At 47.7% G+C, this 26,763-nt stretch overlaps 2 gene segments (V, D, J or C); both read left to right on the top strand.

Moving 5' to 3' along the window:
* Positions 1-22,082: 22,082 nt before the first annotated feature.
* On the top strand, positions 22,083-23,399 carry LOC122456497. The segment is given in 2 exon segments: positions 22,083-22,227; positions 22,725-23,399. Coding segments are annotated over 2 exon segments (351 nt in total).
* A 279-nt stretch (positions 23,400-23,678) lies between these two features.
* On the top strand, positions 23,679-24,842 carry LOC119842154. The segment is given in 2 exon segments: positions 23,679-23,980; positions 24,147-24,842. Coding segments are annotated over 2 exon segments (483 nt in total).
* The last annotated feature ends 1,921 nt before the right edge of the window (positions 24,843-26,763 follow it).

Raw genomic sequence — 26,763 nt, 5'->3', positions numbered from 1 at the left:
CTTCTGGTTCAAAAAAATCTCAAAATGATTTCAAGTTGATCCCACCGCTCTGCTACCGTGTCAAGATTCCTTCCCCACTCTGAACTCTAGGGTACAGATGTGGGGACCTGCATGAAAACCTCCTAAGCTTACTTTTACCAGCTTAGGTTAAAACGTCCCCAAGGTACAAACTATTTTACCTTTTGCCCTTGGACTTCCACTGCCACCACCAAACGTCTGGGTTTATTTTTGAGAAAGCGTTGTTTGGAAACGTCTTTGGCCCAAAAATCCTCCTCAAAACCTTGCACCTCCCTGCCTGGGGAAGGCTTGATAAAAATCCTCACCAATTTGCATAGGTGACCATAGATCCAAACCCTTGGATCTTAAGAACTATGAAAAAAGCATTCAATTTCTTACAAGAAGAATTTTAATATAAGAAAAGGTAAAAAGAATCACCTCTGTAAAATCAGGATGGTAAATATCTTACAGGGTAATTAGATTCAAAACATAGAGAATCCCTCTAGGCAAAACCTTAAGTTACAAAAAGACACAAAGACAGGAATATCCATTCTATTCAGGTTTCAGAGTAGCAGCCGTGTTAGTCTCTAAGGTGACACAAGTACTCCCATTCCATTCAGCACAGTCTAATTTCTCAGCCATTTAAAGAAATCATAATCTAATGCATATCTAGCGAGATTACTTACTAAATTCTAAAACTCCATTCCTGTTCTGTCCCCGGCAAAAGCATCACACAGTCAGACAGACCCTTTGTTTCTCCCTCCCTCCAGCTTTGAAAGTATCTTGTCTCCTTATTGGTCATTGTGGTCAGGTGCCAGCGAGGTTATCCTAGCTTCTTAACCCTTTACAGGTAAAAGGATTTTTTCCTCTGACCAGGAGGGATTTTAAAGGTGTTTACCCTTTCCTTTATATTTATGACACTGCTGATTCTGGTGTCCGATGGGAAACAAACCAAGGAGCCCAACCTCACCGCGGAGCTCGACAAGGGGCAGCAGCTGAGCTCCCTGCATATCAGAGAATCACAGCTGGGAGATGCAGCCACCTACTTCTGCGCCATTGAGACACAGTGACACTGGAGCACTGGCAGCCTGTGCAAAAACTCCCCAGTTGGAGGATAACTGTCAGGCTGGCAAGCGGTACAACAACACCACGTACTTCTTACACTGTGCATCTCTGAACGTGCTTCACCTTCCTTAACATGGTCAGCCCCCAAACACCCTGGTGGGGATCCTTGTACTGCCCTGCCTCATCGCATAGGTCAGGAGCTGAGACAGAGAAAGGCTGAGGGAATGCACTTGGGGAATACCCGGTATGGAAAAACATCTAAGGCAGTGGTTCTCAACCTTTCCAGACTACTGTACCCTTTCCAAGAGTCTGGTTTGTCTTATGTACCCCCAAGTTTCACCTCACTTAAGAATTACTTGCTTACAAAAATCAGACATAAAATTACAGATGAGTCAGCCACACTTACTGAACAAATACTGACTTTCTCATTTTTACAATATAATTGTAAAATAAATCAACTGGAATATAAATATAGTACCTACATTTCAGTATATATTATATAGAGCAGTATAAACAAGTCACTGTCTGATTAAATTTTAGTTTGTACCAACTTTGCTAGTGCTTTTTAGGTAGTATGTTGTAAACCTAGGCAAGTACTAGATGAGTTGCTGTAGCCCCGGAAGACATCTGTGTTTCCCCAAGGGTAGGCATACCCCTGGTTGAGAACCACTGGTCTAAGGAGCCTGAAGGTTTGGAGGGAGGAAGAAAACTAAAAGATAAAATATAAAAACAAATGAAAAGAAAGAAAGAAAGAAAGAAAGAAAGAAAGAAAGAAAGAAAGAAAGAAAGAAGTGATGGGTGGGTTTATAAATACATAGGGAGAGAGAGAAAGACAGGCATAAGAAACAGAAATGGAGATATTTTAGAAAGAACAATCACCAGTGGCACAAAATAGCCCCCTTTCTTGCGGGAGCATTAGACACTGAGGATTAAACCAAGGCTGATCTCCAATTGCCACAGGCTGCGCCCCTACAGCACAAGGCTGAGACAGCGGCAGAGTGTTTGTGCATAGCTGGCACTGCCCGTTCCCATGAAGCCCAGCTCTGGGGACCACCCCTTTGTCCAGGGGGAGGCAAGTCAGAGCATTAAACCCAGGGGAAAGGGAACTATTTAACACAGTCACAAAACATACCAACAGTGACAACCACAGGGGGATCCGATGAAGTGAGCTGTAGCTCACGAAAGCTTATGCTCTAATAAATTTGTTAGTCTCTAAGGTGCCACAAGTCCTCCTTTTCTTTTTACTTCCATGTGTGTGTCTCTGGCCAGCAGGGGGCAGCATTTCTAACGAAGAGGAAGGAGATTGAGGTAAATAAAGTTGCACCCGACACTTGTCTCTTTGCCCGCAGAGGGCAGCTGTTCCCCCAAGACACCAGAGGCAAAGGGTAACTCCAGGGCATGGTTCTATTTTAGTGAGACTAGAAGCTTGTCCCTGATTGGCTGGGCTCATTAACGTTTCCGATCTCTCCAGCAAAGAGGGCTGCAGACAGATTTTGCATCTCTGTCCTGGAAGCAGGGGAAAAGCACCATCTCCTGGCCTCAGTGCGCTGAGGGGTAACCCAGAGCAGCAATGGAAAGGCAGCTGACATCCTTGTCAGTGATACTGTCCATTCAGTTCTATTGTAAGTCTAGGGGGAGTTTGTCTGTCTAGACTGTGAGTGTCTCAGGGTGGGGGCTTTTCCTCACTGTGTCTCTGCGGTGCCCGACGAAACAGGGCCCAGATCTCAGTTCCTAGGGGTCTCTGCAGCATCAGGCACAATGACCCACTCCCCAACTCAGTTCAGTTCTGTTGTATGTTTGTAGAGGTTTTGTCTATTGAGCTGTGGGGGACAGGAAGTGTCTTGTATTCTGTATCTCTACAGCACCTGGCACAAGGGGCTCTGATCTCGGCTGGGTCTCCAAGTGCTATAATAATAATTCATAGAGTTTAATGCCAGTAAGGATCTAATCTGACCTCTAATAATCTAATAATGTGGGAACGAGGAAGGTCTGGTGCTTTAGCCATTAGACTGGGACTCAGGAGATGTGAGCTTATTTCCTGGCGCCGCCAGAGAATTTGTGACCTTAGGCAAGTGATTTAGGATTGGGTTTTGGAAGGAGGCCAAGAGAGTCAGGCACCCAAATCCCATTGAAACAATATGAGTTGAGTGCCTGGCTCCTTTGAAAACCCCCTCCCTGGTCTTTCGTTGCCTCAGTTCCCCAGACCAGTTCCAGTCCCTGATGACCCAAGAGGCCTCTATTCTCCAGGAGATGCTGGGCTGAATATCACAAGAATGGAGCAGGCACTCAGCTGGTGCTTATCAGGGGGAGGTGCGCTGACTTTGATGGAGTCACAAAGATTTACACCAAGGCCCAGAATATTAAGAGATTCTGATTTATTTTGGCTGAAGAAGAAACAGCAATAAGGAGCAACCGCTGGGGAAGATGAGGAGCTGATCAGAACCGAACAAGCTCATCTGTTGCTTCTCCATTTGCCTTTGTCTACAGAGGTGAGCTGCCAAAATAAAGTGGATCAGAGTCCTCCATCCCTGAGCAGATCTGAAGGGGAGATCTCCATTCTGATCTGCAGCTACTCTGGCACAGTGTCCTACGTACAGTGGTACAGACAGTTGCCTGGGGAAAGTCCTGCCTTGCTGCTGAGCCTGCATGAGGATGGGAATGTTACCCAGAGGTCAGATTTCATAGCCGAGCTCTTGAAAAGGGAGAGACGGAACCATCTATGCATCGACGGTTCTCAGGTCGCCGACTCAGCCGGCTATTTCTGTGCTGTGGAGACACAGTGAAACAAAGTGCCACCCTTCTGTACAAAAACTTTAACTGCTGGGGGCAGTGTTGCGCCTTGAAAGACGTGCATTGGAGAGGAAGGTAATTGCATAGGTCTCTGCAGTGAGTCTGTATTTTGTCTGAGAGGGAAGGGCCTTGCTGCTGATAGGGCGAGAGCGGACATGTCTTGCCTCTCCAGCAGGAGAAATGCAAGTAGATTAAAAAAATCTTCAGGAGAGGAAGTTTACAGGTGATAAATACATGAGGAGCCAGGAACCCTTCTAGCTCACGGTGAACAGAAATGAGGGGCAGCACAAGGCAGAGGTGTCCTGGGGCCTTACTAGTGATCCTGGTCATTCGTCTTTACTGTAAGTCCTGCGGCTGTTTAAACTCCTTGATAATAACGGGAGCCAAGATTCTCAGAAGTGACGAGTGATTCTGGGTGCCTCAGTTTCATAGATTTTAAGGCAGAAGGGAACATTGTGATCATTTAGTCTGACTCCCTGCACCCCAGACAACTTCCCCAGTGATTCCTGCATTGAGCCCATGCTCTGTGTGGAGCTGGAGAAAGACATCCAGTCTTGATTTAAAGACTCCAAGATGGAGAATCCACCCACTTCCCTAAGAAAGTTGCTCCAAAAGCTAATCACCATTACAGAGGTGGCATCTTATTTCTATCCTGAATTTCTCTAGCTTCAGCTCCCTCCATTGGCTCTTGTCATGCTTTGTCCAGTAGATTAAAGAGCCATCTACTCATAAATCTCCTTCCCAGATAGATGCAGAGAGACTGGGATAAAGTTACCTTTTAAGAATTATTACAGGAATGGCTTAAATAACTGATGTTCCCGAGCTGAAATCAGATGTCACTAGTATTTGTATTACCCTAGTGCCCAAGAGCCCGAGTCATGAACCAGGACCCCACTGAGAAAGGCACTGTCTAAACACAGAACAGGAGATTCCCTTGCCCAGAGACCGTACTGTCTAATTAGCCTAGACTACAGAACACACTGAAATCCCATGTGTAAGTATTTCTTGGGATCACAGTCTTAAAATCACCTCAAATCATTCCTAAAAAAGAAAAGGAGTACTTGTGGCACCTTAGAGACTAACAAATTTATTAGAGCATAAGCTAGTGAGCTGTAGCTCACGAAAGCTTATGCTCTAATAAATTTGTTAGTCTCTAAGGTGCCACAAGTACTCCTTTTCTTTTTGTGAATACAGACTAACACGGCTGCTACTCTGAAACCTCAAATCATTCCTGTAGCTCTTTTCTGGCCAGTTAAAGACACTGCCTCTGATAATCAGACTCTTTACGGTGTCTCATGTTGGGCACCCAAGAATCATGAGTCACTTTTGTAAATCTTAACCCAGGGGAGGTGATGAATGCTAGAACAATGTGAAAACGATGTGTTCTTCTGTTCTCTTGGGATTTAGGGATGATGGAGGGACCTGATTTGTTGATCATTTAGTTTATAAATCTAAATTCCCTTTCCCACTAGGTGTAAGTTGCCACATTAATGTGGAGCAGAGTCCGCTGTCCCTGAGCAGCTCTGAAGGACAGGACTCAAGCCTGCCCTGCTGTTACTCTGGCACAGCGAGAAATGTGCAGTGGTACCACCAGGCCCCAGGGGAAAACCCTGCCCTCCTGGAGATTTTGTACAAGGATGAGCATGCCACGTGGGGGCTGAATCTCAGAGCTGAGCTCTGTACCACAGAGAAGCACAGGTTTCAGAATAGCAGCTGTGTTAGTCTGTATTCGCAAAAATGGTTATAAATGGGCTGCTTAATCTAATGGAGAAAGGCACAACAAGAACCAATATGTCTGGAAGCTGAAGCCAGACACATTCAAATTAAGCATAAAAAAAACAAAAAACATTGAGGATGATTAACCACTGGCACAAACTACCAAGGGAAGTGGCAGATTCTGTAGCTCTTGAGGCCTTCAAACGAAGATTGGCTGCCTTTCTTTGAAAGGATTAGTAGCCTAACGCAAGGGTTCTCAAACTTGGTCTTTGGTTTGTTCAAGATAAGCCCCTGGTGGGCTGCAAGATGCTTTGTTTATCTGAGCATCCACAGGTTCTGCCGCTCGCAGTCCCAGTGGCTGCAGTTCACCGTTCCCGGTGAATGGGAGCTGCGGGAAGTGGTGGCCCAGTCTGCACTGCTTCCCACAGCTCCCATTGGCTGGGAACAGCGAACCGCGGCCAGTGGGAGCTGTGAGTGGCCTAAACCTGTGAATGCTCAGCTAAACAAAGCGTAAGGCAGTCCGCCAGGGGCTTACCCTGAGCAAGTCGTGGCCCAAGGTTGAGAACCCCTGGCCTAATGGAGTGAGAGAAGATGTCTACATGGTATATCTTGATTTTAGTCAGGTGTTTGAGACAATCCGACATGTCTTTCTTATAAGCAAACTAGGGAAACCTGGTCTACATGAAAATACTATAAAGTGGGTGCAAAACTGGTTGAAAGACTATATTCAAAGAGTAGTTATCAATAGTTTTCTGTCAGACTGGGAGGGCGTATCTAGTGGGGTCCCACGAGGATCAGTCCTGGGTCCAGTAATGTTCAATATTTTTTTATTTATATGGATAATGGAATGGAGCATGTGCTTATAAAATTTGCAGATGACGCCAAGCTGAAAGAGTTTGTAAGCACTTTGGAGGACAGGCTTAAAATTCAAAATGACCTTGACAAATTAGAGATTGGTCGGAAATCAACAAGATGAAAGTCAGTAAAGACACCAACGTACTTCATTTAGGAAGAAAAATAATTGAATGCACAGCTACAAAATGGGGAATATCTACCTAGGTGTCTGTAGTGCTGAAAAAGATCTGGGGATTATTGAGGATCACAAGTTGAATATCAGCCAATAATGTGATGCAGTTGTGAAAAAGTCAAATATAATTCTGGGGTGCATTAACAGGGTGTTGTATGTAAGAGCTGGGAAGTGATTCCCACTTTACTCAGCACTGATGAGGCCTCAGCTGGAGTACTATGTCCAGTTCTGGGTGCTGCACTTTTAGAAAGCTGAGGACAAATTGGAAAGAATCCAGAGGAGAGCAACAAAAATGATAAGATTTAGAAAATCTGACCTATGAGGAAAAACTAATAAACTGGGTCTGGTTGGTCTTAAGAAAAGAAGACTTGCACGGAGAGGGGAGGGAACGGACTTGATAACAGTCTTCAGATATGTGGGCCTGTTACAAAGAGGACAGTGATCATTGTTGTCCATGTCCACTGATAGTAGGACAAGAAACAATGGGTTAAATATGCAGGAAGGGAGATTTAGGTTAGATAGTAGAGAAAACTTTCAAACACTAAGGGTAGTTAAGGGCTGGAATAAGCTTCCAAGGGAGGTTATGGAATCCCCATCAGTGGAAGTTTATAAGGCCAGGTTGGACATACACCAGTCAGAGATGATCTAGGTTGGTCCTGCCTCAGCACAGGGGGATGGATGAGACATAGATGAATTCCAGCCCCACATATCTGTGATTCTGTGATCCTTTGAAGACACTTTAGGCAAACACAGGTTATTAGGGTCAATACATGAGTAACTGAATGACATTTAAAGGTCTGTGATATAGATATACAGGCGATCAGACTAATGGACCTTTATAAACAAACTCTATGAAAATAATACTGCCCAATTGTTTTTTAGTGGGATTTGTATTCCTGAATCCCCTAGGTCATTTGGAGAAATCTCTCCCTACAGCTTTAGCTTGGTAATTGAGAGGAGTCCTTTCTTCATGCAGGTTGCCTAGGGGATTTGGACACCCAGTTCTGGTAGAGGTCAATGGGAGCTGGGCGCCTGTCTTCCCGTTGAAAAGAACCAAATATTTCTGCACCCGCTTATGCACTTGGCCACAAGGGGGCAGCTGTCACGCGGTGAAGGGCCCTGAGCGAAGGAGTGCTGTGCAGCGAGTGTCGCACGGCTGTGATGGGAGAGAAGGGGCTGGTCGCTGATTGGCTGGGCACACGAGCGGGGAGAAGAACATGTCCGATCCTTTCAGCACAGGAGACCCCAACACACGTGCCAGCCCCAGGGAGAACCCAGCAGTGTCCCTGCGCCCTGGGGTGTCAGTGAGCACAGGGATGGGGAGGCCACGGGGGCTGTCCTGGGTGATCCAGCTAATGCACCTGTGGGGTAAGGGCTGGGGAGACAGAACCCCTGGTTACTAGCAGGGAGCTGGGGCTGGATTTCATTGACTGTGTGATGGGGAAGAAGGAGTGAAATGGAGAGATCGATCAGTCTGTCCCACCGCAGCCTATCTTTCTTCCCACCCCACTCTGCGATTCCCAGGGGCAGGTGGCTCGGGGCAGTGTCTGACTTGGTTTCCCCTTGTCTCCGTTATTCCCAGTGGCCAGCGGTCAGCTCTCTGTGGAGCAGAACCTGGAATGGCTGGATGTCTCCGAGGGGCAGAATGGCACCGTGACCTGCACTTACTCCAGCGCACTCACCCGTTTACACTGGTACAGGCAGGCTCCTGGGGAGCGGCCCCTTTTCCTGCTGATGCTGTTCGGCAAGGGGAGTGAGACACAAAAATCGAATTTCACTGCGGATCATGATCCAGGACAGAAGCGGAGCTCCTTGCACATCCGCGGCTGCCAGCTGGGGGACACCGCCTGCTACCTCTGCACCGTGGAGACACAGGCTATGTCTACACTATGAAATTAGGTCGAATTTATAGAAGTCGGATTTTTTAGAAATCGTTTTTATATAGTTGATTGTGTATGTCCCCTCACAAAATGCTCTAAGTGCATTAAGTGCATTAACTTGGAGGAGTGCTTCCACAGTACCAAGGCTAGCATCAACTTCCGGAGTGTTGCACTGTGGGTAGCTATCCCACAGTTCCCACAGTCTCCGCTGCCCATTGGAATTCTGGATTAAAATCCCAATGCCTGATAGGGCAAAAAACATTGTCGCAGGTGGTTCTGGGTACATGTCGCCAGGCCCTCCCGCCCTCCGTGAAAGCAACGGCAGACAATTGTTTCGCTCCTTTTTTCCTGGCAGATGCCATACCATGGCAAACATGGAGCCCACTCAGCTCACTGTCACCATATGTCTCCTGGATGCTGGCAGACACGGTAATGCATTGCTACACAGCAGCAGCAACCCATTGCCCTGTGGCAGCAGATGGTGCAATAGGCCTGAAAACCATCGTCATCGTGTCTGAGGTGCTCCTGGTCGCCTTGGTAAGGTCGGTCAGGAGCGCCTGGGCAGACATGGGCGCAGGGACTAAATTAGGAGTGACTTGACCAGGTCATTCTCTTTAGTCCTGCAGGCAGTCCTATTGTACCATCTTATGGTGAGCAGGCAGGAGATGTGGATGGCTAGCAGTCCTATTGCACCATCTTCTGCCAAGCAGCCAGGAGATGTGGATGGCTTGCAGTCCTACTGCACCTTCTGCTGCCAGCCAAAGATGTAAAAGATAGATGGAGTGGATCAAAGAAATAGATCAGATTTGTTTTGTATTCTTTTGCCCCCCCTCCATGAAATCAATGGCTGACAATTGTTTTGGTGAGGTCTGTCAGGGGTACCTTGAAAACTTTAATGAAGATTCAGTCCTACCTGAAATACCAGAAAGAAAAGGAGTACTTGTGGCACATTAGAGACTAACAAATTCATTTGAGCATAAGCTTTCATGAGCTACAGCTCACTTCATCAGATGCAATACCAGAGGGAGGGATAACTTAGTGGGTTGAGCATTGGCCTGCTAAACCCAGGGTTTTGAGTTCAATCCTTGAGGGGGCCATTCTGTGTGAGAGTTGTTTTTGTTTCTCCTTAATGTAAAGCCACCCCCTTTATTGATTTTAATTCCCTGTAAGACAACCCTGTATGCCATGTCGTCAGTCGCCCCTCCCTCCGTCAGAGCAACGGCAGACAATCGTTCTGCACCTTTTTTGCTTCACATTCATGCATTCTTTATTAATTCATCACACAAATAGGGAGATAACTGCCAAAGTAGCCCAGGAGGCGTGGAGGAGAGAAGCACCGGGAGGGGTGGTGGAGGAGGCCACACACCACTTTAAAACTTTAAAACTTATTGAATGCCAGCCTTCTGTTACTTGGCCAATCCTCTGGGGTAGAGTGACTGGGTGGCCAGAGGCCCCCCCACCGCATTCTTGGGCGTCTGGGTGAGGAGGCTATGGAACTTGGGGAGGAGGGCGGTGGTTACACAGGGGCTGTAGCGGTGGTCTGTGCTCCTGCTGCCTTTCCTGCAGCTCAACCATACGCTGGAGCATATTAGTTTGATCCTCCAGCAGCCTCAGAATTGAATCCTGCCTCCTCTCGTCATGCTGCCGCCCCCTTTCCGCTTCAGCTGTCTCTTCAGCCCGCCACTTACTCTCTTCAGCCCGCCACCTCTCCTCCCAGTCATTTTGTGCTTTCCTGCACTCTGACATTGTCTGCCTCCACGCATTCGTCTGTGCTCTGTCAGTGTGGGAGGACAGCATGAGCTCAGAGAACATTTCATCGTGAGTGCATTTTTTTCGCCTTCTAATCTTCACTAGCCTCTGGGAAGGAGAAGATCCTGTAATCCTTGAAACATATGCAGCAGGTGGAGAGAAAAAAAACAGGACAGTGGAATTTAAAAAGACACATTTTATAAAACAATGGGTACATGCTTTCACGGTAAACCTTGCTGTTAACATTACATACATAGCACATGTGCTTTCGTTCCAAGGTCGCATTTTTGCCTCCCCCCACCGCATGACTAGCCCCTCCCCCTGGCTAACAACCAGGAACATTTCTGTTCAGCCACAGGCAAACAGACCAGCAGGAACGGGCACCTGTGAATGTCCCCTTAAGAAAAGCACCCTATTTCAACCAGGTGACCATGAATGATATCACTCTCCTGAGGATAACACAGAGAGATAAAGAACGGATGTTGTTTGAATACCAGCAAACATACACAGCAATGCTTTGTTCTACAATGATTCCCGAGTACATGCTACTGGCCTGGAGTGGTAAAGTGTCCTACCATGGTGGATGGAATAAGGCTGCCCTCCCCAGAAACCTTTTGCAAAGGCTTTGGGGGTACATCCAGGAGAGATGTGAATGCCAGGGCAAATTAATCATTAAACATGCTGGCTTTTAAACGATGTATACTATTTTAAAAGATACACTCACCAGAGGTCCCTTCTCTGCCTGGCGGGTCCGGGAAGCAGCCTTGGGTGGGTTCAGGGATACTGGCTCCAGGTCCAGGGTGAGAAACAGTTCCTGGCTGTCGGGAAAACTGGTTTCTCCGCTTGCTTGCTGTGAGCTATCTACAACCTCATCATCATTATCATCTTCCTTGTCCCCAAAACGTGCTTCTGTATTGCCTCCATCTCCATTGAAGGAGTCAAACAACACGGCTGGGGTAGTGGTGACTGAACCCCCTAAAATGGCATGCAGCTCATCATAGAAGCGGCATGTTTTGGGCTCTGACCCGGAGCAGCCGTTTGCCTCTCTGATTTTCTGGTAGGCTTGCCTCAGCTCCTTAAGTTTCACGCAGCACTGCTTTGGGTCCCTGTTATGGCCTCTGTCCTTCATGCCCTGGGAGATTTTGACAAATATTTTGGCATTTTGAAAACTGGAACGTAGTTCTGATAGCAAGGATTCCTCTCCCCATACAGCGATCAGATCCTGTACCTCCCGTTCGGTCCATGCTGGAGCTCTTTTGCGATTCTGGTTTTTGAATGTTCTAATTCTTGACGTCTGATTTGTGTCCATTTATTCTTTTACGTAGAGACTGTCCAGTTTGACCAATGTACATGGCAGAGGGGCATTGCTGGCACATGATGGCATATATCACATTGGTAGATGCGCAGGTGAACGAGCCTCTGATAGTGTGGCTGATGTGATTAGGCCCTATGATGGTGTCCCCTGAATAGATATGTGGACAGAGTTGGCAATGGGCTTTGTTGCAAGGCTAGGTTCCTGGGTTAGTGTTCTGTTGTGTTGTGTGTGGTTGCTGGTGAGTATTTGCTTCAGATTGGGGGGCTGTCTGTAAGCAAGGACCGGCCTATCTCCCAGGCCCCATAGTATGCCAACATTTTTATGGCTGACTTAGAACAACGCTTCCTCAGCTTTCGTCTCCTAATGCCCCAACTCTACTTGCGCTACAATCATCCGGACCCATGGAAAAGAAGCCCTTGAGGAATTCCACCATGATTTCAACAATTTCCATCCCACCATCAACCTCAGCCTGGACCAGTCCACACAAGAGATCTACTTCCTGGACACTACAGTGCTAATAAGCGATGGTCACATAAACACCACCCTATATCGGAAACCTACTGACCGCTATTCCTACCTACATGCCTCTAGCTTTCATCCAGATCATACCACACGATCCATTGTCTACAGCCAAGCTCTACGATATAACCGCATTTGCTCCAACCCCTCAGACAGAGACAAACACCTACAAGATCTCTATCATGCATTCCTACAACTACAATACCCACCTGCTGAAGTGGAGAAACAGATTGACAGAGCCCGAAGAGTACCCAGAAGTCACCTACTACAGGACAGACCCAACAAAGAAAATAACAGAACGCCACTAGCCATCGCCTTCAGCCCCCAACTAAAACCTCTCCAACGTATCATCAAGGATCTACAACCTATCCTGAAGGACGACCTATCACTCTCACAGTTCTTGGGAGACAGGCCAGTCCTTGCTTACAGACAGCCCCCCAATCTGAAGCAAATACTCACCAGCAACTTGTTAACTGCTGGAAATGGCCTACCTTGCTTGTCACTATGAAAGGTTTTCCTTCTTTCCCCCCCCGCTGCTGGTGATGGCTCATCTTAAGTGATCACTCTCCTTACAGTGTGTATGATAAAACCCATTGTTTCATGTTCTCTGTGTGTGTATATCAATCTCCCCTCTGTATTTTCCACCAAATGCATCCGATGAAGTGAGCTGTAGCTCACGAAAGCTTATGCTCAAATAAATTTGTTAGTCTCTAAGGTGCCACAAGTACTCCTTTTCTTTTTGCAAATACAGACTAACACGGCTGCTACTCTGAAAGAAATTAACACCACTCAACTGAGAGCCATGAGGCTGAAACCCCCCTTGGTTTCTTCTACTGTAAGTTTCTGCTCAGAATACTCTGGCCTCTTCCAACCCAGCTGCTTTGCTTGTGGGTCGTTGAATCAGAAATGGTTGAAGTAGCATTTGATTCTATTTATAGCTCTGTTTGAGTAAGAGGTATTGCACACAAAGAGAGAAGGGGCTGCCAGCTGGACATGTCACTGTTGTATTTCAGTATTTGTAGTGATTTGGAGCATTTGTTAGCATTGCTTACCTCCTTTTTTCAAGATTTCAGAAGATCATCAAGATAGAGAGATCGAAAGATATGGAAACTGCATTTTACAACAGATTGATGTATGGATAGATGATGAAGAGGGAAGGACAGATAGATATGGATCAATAGGAGAATTAAGAACTTAGAGTCAACAGAAGAAAGAAAGGTAAATAGATACAAAGATAGACGACATAAGAACGGCCATAGTGGATCAGACCAAAGGTCCATCTAGCCCAGTATCCTGTTTTCTCACAGTGGCCAATGCCAGGTGCTTCAGAGCGAATGAATGGAACAGGTAAACATCAAGTGATCCATTCCCTGTCACCCAGTTGCAGCTTCTGGCAGACAAACAGACATTAGGTTAAACAGGTACTGTAACACTCTGATATACATCGTTTTAATTGCTATCGTATTTCCCTGCAGTCTCCTGCTGTGAGGCGCAGTTGGTTCAGAGACCTGAGTCACTGGTTGTTTAGGAAGGCGACATCTCCACCGTGACCTGTACTTACACCAGCGCTTACCAAACCTTCCACTGGTACCAGCAGCTCCCCCCGGAGAGGGCTAGGCCCCCAGTGACTGTCAATGCTAGGTCAATTGATAGGTGGTTCCTGGGCGAGCACATGGAGGATTTGAAAAGCAGCTCTCGGCACAGCTCAGACTCCCAGCTGGGGGACTCAGGCCCCTACTTGTGTGGGGTGGAGGCACAGCAACCCAAGCTGGGCTTAGCGTAAAAACCCTCATTCTCTGCAAAGCAGCTTGGTGGAGGAGATGCAGGCACAGAGGTTCCCAGCTGGTGTGAATGCATCATAGCTCAGCTGGAGTCAATGGGCCAGATCCCCAACTGGTGTATATAGAAACAGAGAAAGTCCCTGCCCCCAAGATCTCTCAAGCTATAGGGGCAAGAGAGAGAAAGGCAGAAAGTGGAAAGAGAGTCAAAGGGAGGGGGAAGGGGTTATCCAAAGTCACACAGCTGGGGATAGAATCTAACAGCCGTGAACCCCATTCCAGCTGGTTATCCACCAGACTACGCTGCTTATCAAATGCACTGACTTTATTGGCACCACTGTGGGTTTACATTCACTGATGTAATCAGATATAAGGCTGGGAGTCCTAGTGCTTTTCTTTCCCGCTTGACACTCCTTAAAACCTATGGCCACACAAATTAAAAGCAACGGGTTAATCCTGGAGGGGAATTTTTCTTTTGGAAATGGAATTTTACAGGGAAAAGTCCCTTCTCTGGACCACATGGCATCATCCACCGTTTGTGGCATTGAAAAAATCCACCGGCAGCAAAAGGAAAACGTCCCCCGCTTTGGGGAAGCGCAGCTCTCTTGGGAAAGAGATGATGGGTCAGTTTTCTGCTGGCCCTGGGTCTCACTGTGGTTTGGGCTGGTGTCCTCCAGAAGGTGCCACAGCGCAGGCAGCGTTGCTCTCCATAGACAGGGCGCACCAGTGTATTCCAGCCTCTGGTTTCCCATGGTCTAGTTCTCCTGCCAGCCCCTCATACGTGGTGAGGCATGTGGGGGGCTCAGCCAGGGGTGCTGGAACAATGTGTACAGTGGGGTGCTGAGAACCATTGAACCAAACTGTAAACCCTGGATCTGATGGAAACCACTTCAAGCCGGGGGGTGCAGCAGCCCCTGCTCTCCCCAGCACCCTTAGTTCCAGCACCTATGGGCTCAGTAGTAGGGCAGGTATTGAGGGGAGGGGAGGGGAGGCTCATGCTTGGCCCCAGGACTCACTCACACCTCCAGCTGTGACATCACTACCTGACATCTAACCTTCACCATTCAGACAAGGGCTCTCTCTCCTCCCTCAGCCCAGGGCTGCAGGTGAAGGAGAAGAGCTGTCGCCTGGGTGACTCTCTCCCAGGCTGGCTGGAGAGGAAAACGGCAGCGCCCTGCAGAAGAGCCGAGACGCTGGGGCGATGGTCACGATCCCGGGCTCAGCCATTGTGCTGATTTGGCTTTTCAGTGAGTAAGATTCCAAATCCCATTTCTGAAAGATTCTCCACCTGCCTCCCCCTTCATTACTGGCACCGAGAGATTAAACAGACCTTCCTCCTCTTCCTTTCCCCTCTTCCTCTGCAATAAGGGATGCTCACAGGCAGGGATTTAGGTGCCCAAATCCCACTGGAATTGAATTTCAATGGATTCTGGGGGCCTAAATAAAGAGGAGGGCAATCTGTTCTCTATGGCCACAGATGGCAGGACAAGAAGTAAGTGGTTTAGTTTGCAGGAAGAGAGAGAGTTAGATTAGATATTAGGAAAACCTTTCTAACCATAAGGAGAGTTGAGCTCCAGACAGATTAAGTAGGGAGGCTGTGGAATCCCCATCGCTGGAGGGTTTGAAGATCATGTTAGACAAACACCTGTCAGGGATGGTATCATGGCCACGGGGAAGCACTGCACGACCTCTTGAGGTCAGCCTGACATTTCTATGATTCCATGAAATCCCTGCAGATCCTTAAAAACTCCTTGAACAAAGAACTCCACTCAGTGACAGCATGCTCTGACTAACCTCTCTTTCCCCCTCTCCTTGTGCCAGGCTCCAGCATGGAAGATGCTGTAACTCAGACCCAGCCTTCAGTGTCAGGGGTGGAGCATGAGTCTGTTACCCTGGACTGCACTTATGAAACTGTGGCTAGCAGTTATATTTTTTATTGGTACAGACAGCCCCCCAGGAAAAAGGTTATTTTCCTTTCTTGGCAACATTCTGGAGGAGAAAAGAGAAATGAGGCCGGGGAGAGATTTTTTTTCAATTTGGAGAAATCCAAAAGCTCTGTCAGTATGAGGATCACAGCGCTGGAGTTGGGGGATGCAGCCATATACTTCTGTGCTTTCAGTGGAGATACACACAATGTTGAAATTAATAGGGAGCCCTGAACAAAAACCTGACACCTCTCCACTACTGTAAGAAACTGACTCTTGCAAGTGAAGTTAGGAGGCGAGAATGGGCAGGAAAGGGGTCAGGGTGGGGGGTGGGGAGAGAGCTATGAAGTAGGGTGAGACCTACCACAGCTGGGTTCCTGGAGATGAAAACCTCTTCCTGATTTCTGGGAAAAGACGGCACCTCAATGGTACTCAGAAATTTTCTGCAAAGAGGAGATGGAACAAGACAAAAGCAGAATAAGATCTCATGGCTGGAAGCCGGAGTGAGACAAATTTAGTCTAGAAAGAAAGTGCACATTTTTAACAGTGAGGGTAATTAAACACTGAAACAACTCATCCAGGGACATGATGGACTCTCCACCATTTGAAATCTTTAAATCATGACTGGGTGTCTCTTCTCTATGTCAACCACAAGCTATGGGCTGGGTGCAGGAATCCCTGAGGATCATTATCTGGCCTGTGTTCATGCAGGAGGTCAGACTAGATGATCACAAAGGTCTCTTCTCACTTTAGGATCCATGCATCAAGCAATCTATTAATATCTCAACTTAACTCACACTTAACTCAAGTGACGCTTAACCCTCACTTCTGCCTTCAATTTATGGATTTAATTGTGACCTGGGGCCTCTGCACAGGGGCAAACATCACCATATAGTCAGAAGATTTCAGTTATTCCTGGAAAGAGAGTTCCCAGATTTATACTGACAGGTTTCAGAGTAGCAGCCGTGTTAGTCTGTATTCGCAAAAAGAAAAGGAGTACTTGTGGCACCTTAGAGACTAACAAATTTATTAGAGCATAAGCTTTCGTGAGCTACAGCTCACTTCATCGGATGCATTTGGTGGAAAAAACAAAGGGGAGATTGATATACACACACAGAGAACATGAAACAATGGGTTTATCATACACACTGTAAGGAGAGTGATCACTTAAGATAAGCCATCATCAGCAGTGGGGGGGGAGGAGGAAAACCTTTCATGGTGACAAGCAAGGTAGGCTATTTCCAGCAGTTAACAAGAACATCTGAGGAACAGTGGGGGGTGGGGTGGGGGGGAGAAATACCATGGGGAAATAGTTTTACTTTGTGTAATGACTCATCCATTCCCAGTCTCTATTCAAGCCTAAATTAATTGTATCCAGTTTGCAAATTAATTCCAATTCAGCAGTCTCTCGTTGGAGTCTATTTTTGAAGCTTTTTTTGTTGAAGGATAACCACTCTTAGGTCTGTAATCGAGTGACCGGAGAGATTGAAGTGTTCTCCAACTGGTTTTTGAATGTTATAATTCTTGACGTCTGATTTGTGTCCATTCATTCTTTTACGTAGAGACTGTCCAGTTTGACCAATGTACATGGCAGAGGGGCATTGCTGGCACATGATGGCATATATCACATTGGTAGATGCGCAGGTGAACGAGCCTCTGATAGTGTGGCTGATGTGATTAGGCCCTATGATGGTATCCCCTGAATAGATATGTGGACAGAGTTGGCAACGGGCTTTGTTGCAAGGATAGGTACCTGGGTTAGTGGTTCTGTTGTGTGGTGTGTGGTTGCTGGTGAGTATTTGCTTCAGATTGGGGGGCTGTCTGTAAGCAAGGACTGGCCTGTCTCCCAAGATCTGTGAGAGTGATAGGTCGTCCTTCAGGATAGGTTGTAGATCCTTGATGAGGCGTTGGAGAGGTTTTAGTTGGGGCTGAAGGTGATGGCTAGTGGCGTTCTGTTATTTTCTTTGTTGGGCCTGTCCTGTAGTAGGTGACTTCTGGGTACTCTTCTGGCTCTGTCAATCTGTTTCTTCACTTCAGCAGGTGGGTATTGTAGTTGTAGGAATGCATGATAGAGATCCTGTAGGTGTTTGTCTCTGTCTGAGGGGTTGGAGCAAATGCGGTTATATTGTAGAGCTTTGCTGTAGACAATGGATCTTGTGGTATGATCTGGATGAAAGCTAGAGGCATGTAGGTAGGAATAGCGGTCAGTAGGTTTCCCATATAGGGTGGTGTTTATGTGACCATTGCTTATTAGCACTGTAGTGTCCAGGAAGTGGATCTCTTGTGTGGACTGGTCCAGGCTGAGGTTGATGGTGAGATGGAAATTGTTGAAATCATGGTGGAATTCCTCAAGCGCTTCTTTTCCATGGGTCCAGATGACGCCCCATCATCTCAGGCATTGGCACCCTGACAGCAGGATTGTCTGGCTATGTAGACTTCCTCCTCAGGCCCTACGTTACTGATGAAGTGAGCTGTAGCTCACGAAAGCTTATGCTCTAATAAATTTGTTAGTCTCTAAGGTGCCACAAGTACTCCTTTTCTTTTTTCAGATATTCTTGTTAACTGCTGGAAATAGCCTACCTTGCTTGTCACCATGAAAGGTTTTCCTCCTTTCCCCCCCCTGCTGCTGGTGATGGCTTATCTTAAGTGATCACTCTCCTTACAGTGTATATGGTAAACCCATTGTTTCATGTTGTCTCTGTGTGTATATCAATCTCCCCTCTGTATTTTCCACCAAATGCATCCGATGAAGTGAGCTGTAGCTCACGAAAGCTTATGCTTTAATAAATTTGTTAGTCTCTAAGGTGCCACAAGTACTCCTTTTCTTTTTGCAGATTTATACTGAGGCTGGCATTCTCAAAAAGGCCCAGAGGATTTAGAGGATCAACTTCCATTGAAATTCAATAGGATTTGGGCATTTAATTCCCTTAGGCTGATTTGGAAATGTGGGTGCTCAATCTGCATGAATTTTAATGGCAATTGGGCATCTAATTCCCTTAGGCTGGTTTCAAACACTCAGCCTGTATTTTCAAGTCACAAGGAACTATAAACTGCATTGAAAGTGGACAGTTCCCCATCACCTAAAACGGAGAGCGAAATAACCGAGCTGCCTCAGGCCCTACTGGGTTGATCAGAAAAGAAAATATGATAAAAATGGGGCAAACCCTGGGCTGAAAGCAAACAACAGGCTTGTGATCATGTGCTGCTACCTGGCGGCCGTTTTGTTTCACTTTGACAGCTGCAGGAATTAATGAAAATTAATGAAAAAATGAGTTTTCCCCACTTTTACTCTATTATTATCAAATATAAAGGCACATCCTCAATACAGCCTGGGCATTGAAATGTTGTTTAGACACACAACTACTTATGTATTTTACATACAGACAGACAGACACACACGCACGTTGCTCTCTCTCTCTCACCTTCTCTCTCTATCACACACACACACACACATTCATACGTATGTGAACTCACAGTTCACACACACACAAAGCCACTCACACCCAGAATCACATATATACCAAAGTGGCTCTTACATACATCAGACACCCACAGTCACTCCCACACACATACACACCTCAAATTCTCTCACTCATACATTTACAGTGATACTTACACACACACAAACTAGCATACCAAACTCACTCACATGCAGATCAAACACAAATGCACACTCTCTAAGTCTCAAACACAGCAAACTCACTCTGCTCTCACTGCACAGAGGTAGCTGCCTGAGTTCCCCAGTGGGAGTCCGTGATGTGCAGAGGGCTGCATTTCCCATCTTCCAGGGACTGCCCCATGAACCTCTTGGTAGCATTCTCCTGAGTGCTCACAGCCAGCAAGTTAGGAACCCATGTTCTGTTGAATTCAAGGTTGGGATTGCCAAAGAGAGCTCTAGGATCTAGATAGCCAAATTTCATTGAAATTCAACAGGACATCGGTTCCCAACTCCCTTTGGTTCCTTTGAAAATCCCAGGCTAAATCCATTCATGTCTGTGTGGTGCTCAGATACTGCAGAGGTTGGGTCAAGGGGGAGACAAAAGCACCCAGGTAGCTTTTAAGGTATTTTCAAATGAACGTAAGGGAATTAGGTGCTCAGAACCCAGTAGAATGCAAGGGAAATTGGGCTATGAATTCCCTCAGAAAACTTTGACCATTCCAGCCTAAAATTGCCTGCATTAGGTATGTCTCTGACCATATTACCACAGTGTCTACACACCTTACAATCTTCACTTTATTTGTCCACACAACACCCCTGCGAGGTGGGAAAGTTACCCCCATTTTATGGCTGGGGGTCTGAGGAACAGAAGGGCAGATTTTTAAAGGTCTTTAGGTACCTGGTGGGATTTTTCAGAAGTGCCTCAGTGCCAAACACCCTTTGAAATCAATGGGTGTTAGGGTCCCTGGGTGTGAATGAAAACCCCACTAGCCATTCCTTTAAAAACATGGCCCTGAGTGACTTTCCCAATTCCCAAAGCCCCAAGAATGCCTGGGGTAGAGGAAGTACTCGAACCCAGGCCTTGGCTAACATTATAGCCACTGGACCCTCCTGCCTCATCACAGCAGGTGCTGTTGAGATATTCCCAAGGAAGCCCCTCATGCTGGGTGCCTTTGCCTATGCTGGGGGTGTACAGTTGTGAGAGGGCAGTTGAGCTTGTGCAGGATCAAGCTGAGGCCGCCACAGGACCCTAGGCTGGGGGGTGTCACATGCTGTGTCAGAGGAGAAAAGAAAAATCAGGCCAAGATGAGCCAGGCACCCATTGCATCTCAGTGCCCAGCTGCTACAGGTGTCAGAAATTCACCTCACCCCCCTGGGAATTATGAGGCTGCAAATTCCTTGGGTGTTTCTTCATTTGTACTGTAAGTTTCTGCTCAGAACACTCTGGGCTCCTCCAAGCCAGCTGCTTCGCTTGTAGGACATTGAGGCAGAAATGACTGGAGATGTATTTGATTCAGTTCCCTGCTCTATTTGATTGAGAGTTACAGCACCTATATATGGGAAAGAGGGGGCTGCCAATGGGACACACTCCATGTCTGATCTATTTACATAGTCATATTATCCCACGGTTCTTTGTTAGGATTTCTTACCTCTTTTCAGACTGGGGAAGATTCTAGGTGGAGAGAGATAGGGTGCATGGGTCACTGGATGGACGGAAAGGTGCTTCAGAGGGAAGGATAGGGAGATAGCACATAGGTAAGAATGGTCAGATAGCAGACAGGCAAAGTAACACACTCTAACCTACAATTGAATGCTACAATTCAACTGTTCTTTTGTTTCCCTTCAGTCTCCTGCTGTGAAGCCCAAGTGGACCAGAGCCCCCAGTCGCTGGTTACTGGGGAAGGGGAGGTCTCCACCCTGTCCTGTGTGTTCATCACCAAGTACTAAACCTTCCATTGGTACCAGCAGCTCCCTAGGCGAGGCCTGATCTACCTACTGGCTGTGAGCCCTCAGGAGAATGCTACCAAGCAGCGGTTCGTGGGGCAGCCCCTGGAAGATGGGAAACGCAGCTCTCTGCACATCATCAACTCCCAGCTGGGGGACTCAGGCAGCTACCTCTGTGCAGTGAGAGCAGAGAGACACAGGCAGAGTTGGGCTCAGGGCAAAACCCCTCATCCTCTGACAGGCAGCTGGGCCGACAAGCTGCAGGGACGAATCCCCAGCTGGTGTAAAATGGCTGTTGCTCCACTGGAGTCACTGAATCAGACCCCCAGTTGGTGCAAATCAGCAATATCTTCATTTACATCTCTGGGCCAGATCCTCATCTGATGTTAATCAGACGCTCTCGATTGCAGCTAATGGGGCAGGTCCTCAGGGGATGTAAATCAGCAGTAACTCCATTGGAGTAAAGGGGTGAAGTGGTGCGTGGTTCTGTATCATTCCTACCATCTTCTACCTGGGATTCCCCGAAGCCAAGACTTTCCCCGCACCCGCCCTTCTCTAACCGGGCAGCAGATGGCGCTAGAGTGCTCCCACGCCTCCCCCGCAACCCGGGCTGATTCCCACGGCCCGAGGTCTGGGCGGTCCCCAGTGGGCCCAGCCCCGCCCGGTCCACAAAGCCGCTGTTCCTCCCCGGGGCACACGACGAAACAGCAGCCTCTATAGGCGGAGAATCCTTCCCCTTGCGAAGGCTGACACCTGAGGGGAGGGAGACTTCTCGTTTCCACTGGGCTCCTGCAGACCCTCCTCGGATTGATTCTGCTTCGTAAATCTCTCCTCTGTTTTTTCCACCAAATGCATCCGATGAAGTGAGCTGTAGCTCACGAAAGCTTATGCTCTCATAAATTTGTTAGTCTCTAAGGTGCCACAAGTACTCCTTTTCTTTTTGCGAATACAGACTAACACGGCTGCTACTCTGAATTCTGCTTCGGTATCTGCATCTGCGAGTGAGAGAAGAAACGGAGCTCACCATGGCCTCAGAGAGTGGAGCTGCTCTGTGGAGCCTTCTCCTCACCTTTGCTTTTCTCGGTGAGTGAAACATATATTTTCTCGTTCTAAAGGGTAAAAAGATGCAAACTCTTGGAAGTCAGTGAAGGGCAAGATCTCTTAGCTCTTCTTCATTCCTCTCTCTCTCTCTCTCTCTCTCTCTCTCTCTCTCTCTCTCTCTATTTCTTAGCTATCTATCTAAGAGCTACTGCACCCATGCCAATGGGACATATCTCAGCCTCTGATCTATTTGGACAGTAATTTTGCTTTGGAGTTATTTGTTAGCCTTTTTTGTCCTGATATTTTAAGATTCAGGGAGAGAGCAGAACTACATAAACAGATGTTGATGGAAGGATCTATATCTGTATATCTATCTGTATCTATATATAGACATGTAGCTATAGATACCGGGGGTGGAACAAAAGAAGGATGGAGGGAGGCTGCAGACGGAAGGCTGGATAGATACAGCCATAGAAAAACAGGCAATGTGACATTCTCATATTCTTCATGTTAACTGCTATTATTTTGTTTCCCTCCAGTCTCCTGCTGCGAAGCCCAAGCGGTTCAGAGCCCCGAGTGGCTGGTTACAGGGGAAGGGAAGGTCTCCACCATGTCCTGCTCTTTCACCAGCGCTTACCAAGCCTTCCAGTGGTATCAGGAGCGCCCTGGGCAAGGGCCCACCCACCTGCTGACCGCGAGCTCTAATGACAATGTCACTGTGGGACGGTTCAAAGGCGAGAGCCTGGAAAGTGGGAAACGCAGCTCTCTGCACATCACCGACTCCCAGCTGGGGGACTCAGGCAGCTACCTCTGTGCGGTGAGAGCACAGTGACACAGGCAGAGCTGGGCTCAGGGCAAAAACCCTTAGGCTCTGACAGGCAGTTTATGGGAGGAGATGCAGGGACGGATCCTCAGATGGTGTAAAACAGCACAACTCCATTGCAGAGTAAGGGACGGATCCTCAGTTGTTATAAATGGGCAGAGCTCCAGCGGAATCAAAGGGGCCATATCATAAGTACCCAGGGATTGGAACTCAGGTCTGCAGATCCTGGGACAGCTGTGTGAAGATCAGCGTAAATCTGGAGTCACTCCACATATGTTCTTTGCGGTGACTGTAACAAATCCGAGACACAAGTTCATTTTTTCCCCTTTTCTTCCTATGGGATACTTTCTAAAGGAAAATTCATTACTAAACATTTCCAGCGATAAAACATGTTCCCTTAAGGGAGCCGAATGCAAAATATCTCTGGCTTCAAAGCTGTAAAATCATCCGTTTTTCAATAGCAACCATAAACAAACAAAACTAACCTAGCCCCTCCCCCCCCCTCCTTCAGAAACCGCGACTCTCCTCTATGAAAGTCGGAACAAAGTTTTCTGCTCCGACGGGAAAGCTCCAGAAACGAGCGCGCTCCCTGGTGTTTCTGGACATCTAGTTCTCTCCCCATCCCCCCGCCCCCCAAGGCCCTTTCCGGACCCTGCGAGACTTTCTAGCAGCTCAGCGGAAAGGCAGCTACCAGCCAAGCTCGGAGAGATTTGACGCTTGACGCCAAGAGTCACAATTTAATTCGGAGCGGAAGCCGCGTTCCCGGATTCCTTCAGCCCTCAGAAGACAGAGGTCGGCTTCCCTCTGCGAGGAAAGGGCCTAATTCGTTTTTTCTGACATTGCTGGGGGGCGGGGGGTGCCCGAGTGGAGAGAAAACGGACCCGGTCCGTGCAGAAGCGCAGAGACACCGAATCTTCATTGAGAGGATGCTTAAAACCCTGGTCTCCACGCTCGTGCTGCTCCTTGTTTCGAGTGAGTCAGATTCCCACGTGGCATTTCTGGGCATTATTCCCCCCTGTATTTATTAATTTTCGCTGATGTCCAGGTGTCCTTCTCGACAACACTTCAAGCTGCTGTTGATAGTTTCCCTGTCTGTGTCTGGGGGATTTTTCATGCTCTGGTTTTATTTTATTCCCAGGCGGAGCGGTGGACGGGAAGGTTTCTCAGCCGGCTGCGCTGTCTTTCCTGGCGGGGGGCAGGGCTGACCTCCCCTGTAACCACAGTGTCGCTGGCTACGAGAGAATTTTTTGGTACTATCAGCGCCCCGGAGCTGCCCCTCGAGCTGTGATCTCTGGCTACAACTCCGCGGAGACGTCGGAGCGGCTTGAACTGTCCATTGACCCCTCCAGCCGGTCCGCCCCGCTGCGCATCACCAAGGTGGCGGTGGAGGACTCGGGGGTGTATTACTGCGCCGTGAGAGGCACAGCGAGAGGAAATGCAGGGCGGGAGCTGAACAAAAACCTCCCCGAGTCTGACCTTCCTTCTCTTCCTGCCCAGGATTCCCACACAGATAATCAAATTGCAGGCTGGGATCCTCAAAGGAGCCAGGAGATTCGACCCATTGAACCCCAGTGAGAAATAAGCGCCTAACCCCCTTGGGCTCTTTTGAAAATCTCAGCTTTGAACAACACCATATAGAAATTCATGACTGTATCCAAAGTGACTCAGGCAATTAGAAGCCTAATTGTTATGGTCTTGCAATGAAAATAAGGCTGCAAAGGATTAGATTTGCAAAGGTATTTAGGGACCTAAAGATACAGAGAGGCACCAAGGACCAGATTTGCAGAGGTACTTAGGGTATGTCTACACTACGAAATTAGGTCGAATTTATAGAAGTTGGTTTTGTAGAAAGCGTTTTTATACAGTTGAGTGTGTGTGTCCCCACACAAATGCTCTAAGTGCATGTAGTCGGTGGACTGTGTCCACAGTACCGAGGCAACTGTCAACTTCCGGAGCTCTGCACTGTGGGTAGCTATCCCACAGTTCCCACAGTCTCCACCACCCATTTGAATTCTGGGTAGAAATCCCAGTGCCTGATGGGGCTAAAACATTGTAGCGGGTGGTTCTGGGTACATATCGTCAGGCCCCCGTTCCCTCCCTCCCTCCGTGAAAGCAAGGGCAGACAATCGTTTTGCGCCTTTTTTTGTGAGTTACCTGTGCAGACACCATACCACGGCAAGCATGGAGCCCACTCAGCTAACCGTCACCATATGTCTCCTGTGTGCTGGCAGACGTGGTACTGCATTGCTACACAGCAGCAGTTTATTGCCTTTTAGCAGTAGACAGTACAGTATGAGTGGTAACCGTCATTGATGTAATCCTGGATGCTCTTTTAACGGGGTGCCTGGCAAACACGGGAGTGACTCAGCCAGGTCATTTCCCTTGTTTCGTCTCATGGCGATTGAGTCCTACCAGCAGTGCACTGTCTTTTAATCTGCAGCCAGCAGAAGATGATGGCCAGCAGTCATACTGCACCATCTTCTGCTGAGCACCCAGGAGGTCGTATTGCACAGTCTGCTGCCAGCAAGATGTATAAAGATAGATGAAGTGGATCAAAACAAAAAATAGACCAGATTTGTTTTGTATTCATTTTCTCCTTCCTCCCTCTGTGAAATCAACGGCCTGCTAAACCCAGTTTTGAGTTCTATCCTTGAGGCGGCCATTCAGTTTCTCACAAAGCCACCCCCTTTGTTGATTTTAATTCCCTGTAAGCCAACCATGTAAGCCATGTCATCAGTCGCCCCTCCCTCCGTCAAGGCAATGGCAGACAATCGTTCTGTGCCTTTTTTCTGTGCAGACACCATACCACGGCAAGCATGGAGCCCACTCAGATCACTTTGGCAATTAGGAGCACATTAAACATCATGAGCATTATCCAGCAGTATATGCAGCACCAGAACATGGCAAAGTGAATCCAGGCGAGTAGGTGACATCAGCGCGGTTACGAGAGTGATGAGGACATGGACACAGACTTCTCTCAAAGCACGTGCCCTGGCAATGTGGGCGTCGTGGTGCTAATGGGGCAGGCTCATGCGGTGGAACAACGATTCTGGGCCTGGGAAACAAGCACAGACTGGTGGGCTCACATAGTGTTGTAGGTCTGGGACGATTCCCAGTGGCTGCGAAACTTTCGCATGCGTAAGGGCACTTTCATGGAACTTTGTGACTTGCTTTCCCCTGCCCTGAGGTGCAAGAATACCAAGATGAGAGCAGCCCTCACAGTTGAGAAGTGAATGGCAATAGCCCCGTGGAAGCTTGCAACACCAGACAGCTACCAGTCAGTCGGGAATCAATTTGGAGAGAGCAAATCTACTGTGGGGGCTGCTGTGATGCAAGTAGCCAACGCAATCAAAGATCTGCTGATATCAAGGGTAGTGACCCTGGGAAATGTGCAGGTCATAGTGGATGGCTTTCCTGCAATGGGATTCCCTAAGTGTGATGGGGCCATAGACGGAACCCATATCGCTATCTTGGCACTGGAGCACCAAGCCAGCGAGTACATAAACCGCAAGGGGTACTTTTCAATAGTGCTGCAAGCACTGGTGGATCACAAGGGACGTTTCACCAACATCAATGTGGGATGGCCGGGAAAGGTACATGATGCTCGCATCTTAAGGAACTCTGGTCTGTTTCAAAAGCTGCAGGAAGGGACTTTCTTCCCAGACCAGAAAATAACCGTTGGGGATGTTGAAATGCCTATAGTTATCCTTGGGGACCCAGCCTTCCCCTTAATGCCATGGCTCATGAAGCCATAC

This window comes from Dermochelys coriacea, chromosome 13 (genome assembly GCF_009764565.3).
Source record: "Dermochelys coriacea isolate rDerCor1 chromosome 13, rDerCor1.pri.v4, whole genome shotgun sequence".
In the NCBI taxonomy this organism is placed as follows: Eukaryota; Metazoa; Chordata; order Testudines; family Dermochelyidae; genus Dermochelys; species Dermochelys coriacea.
This window is presented reverse-complemented; position numbering and strand designations above follow the sequence as displayed.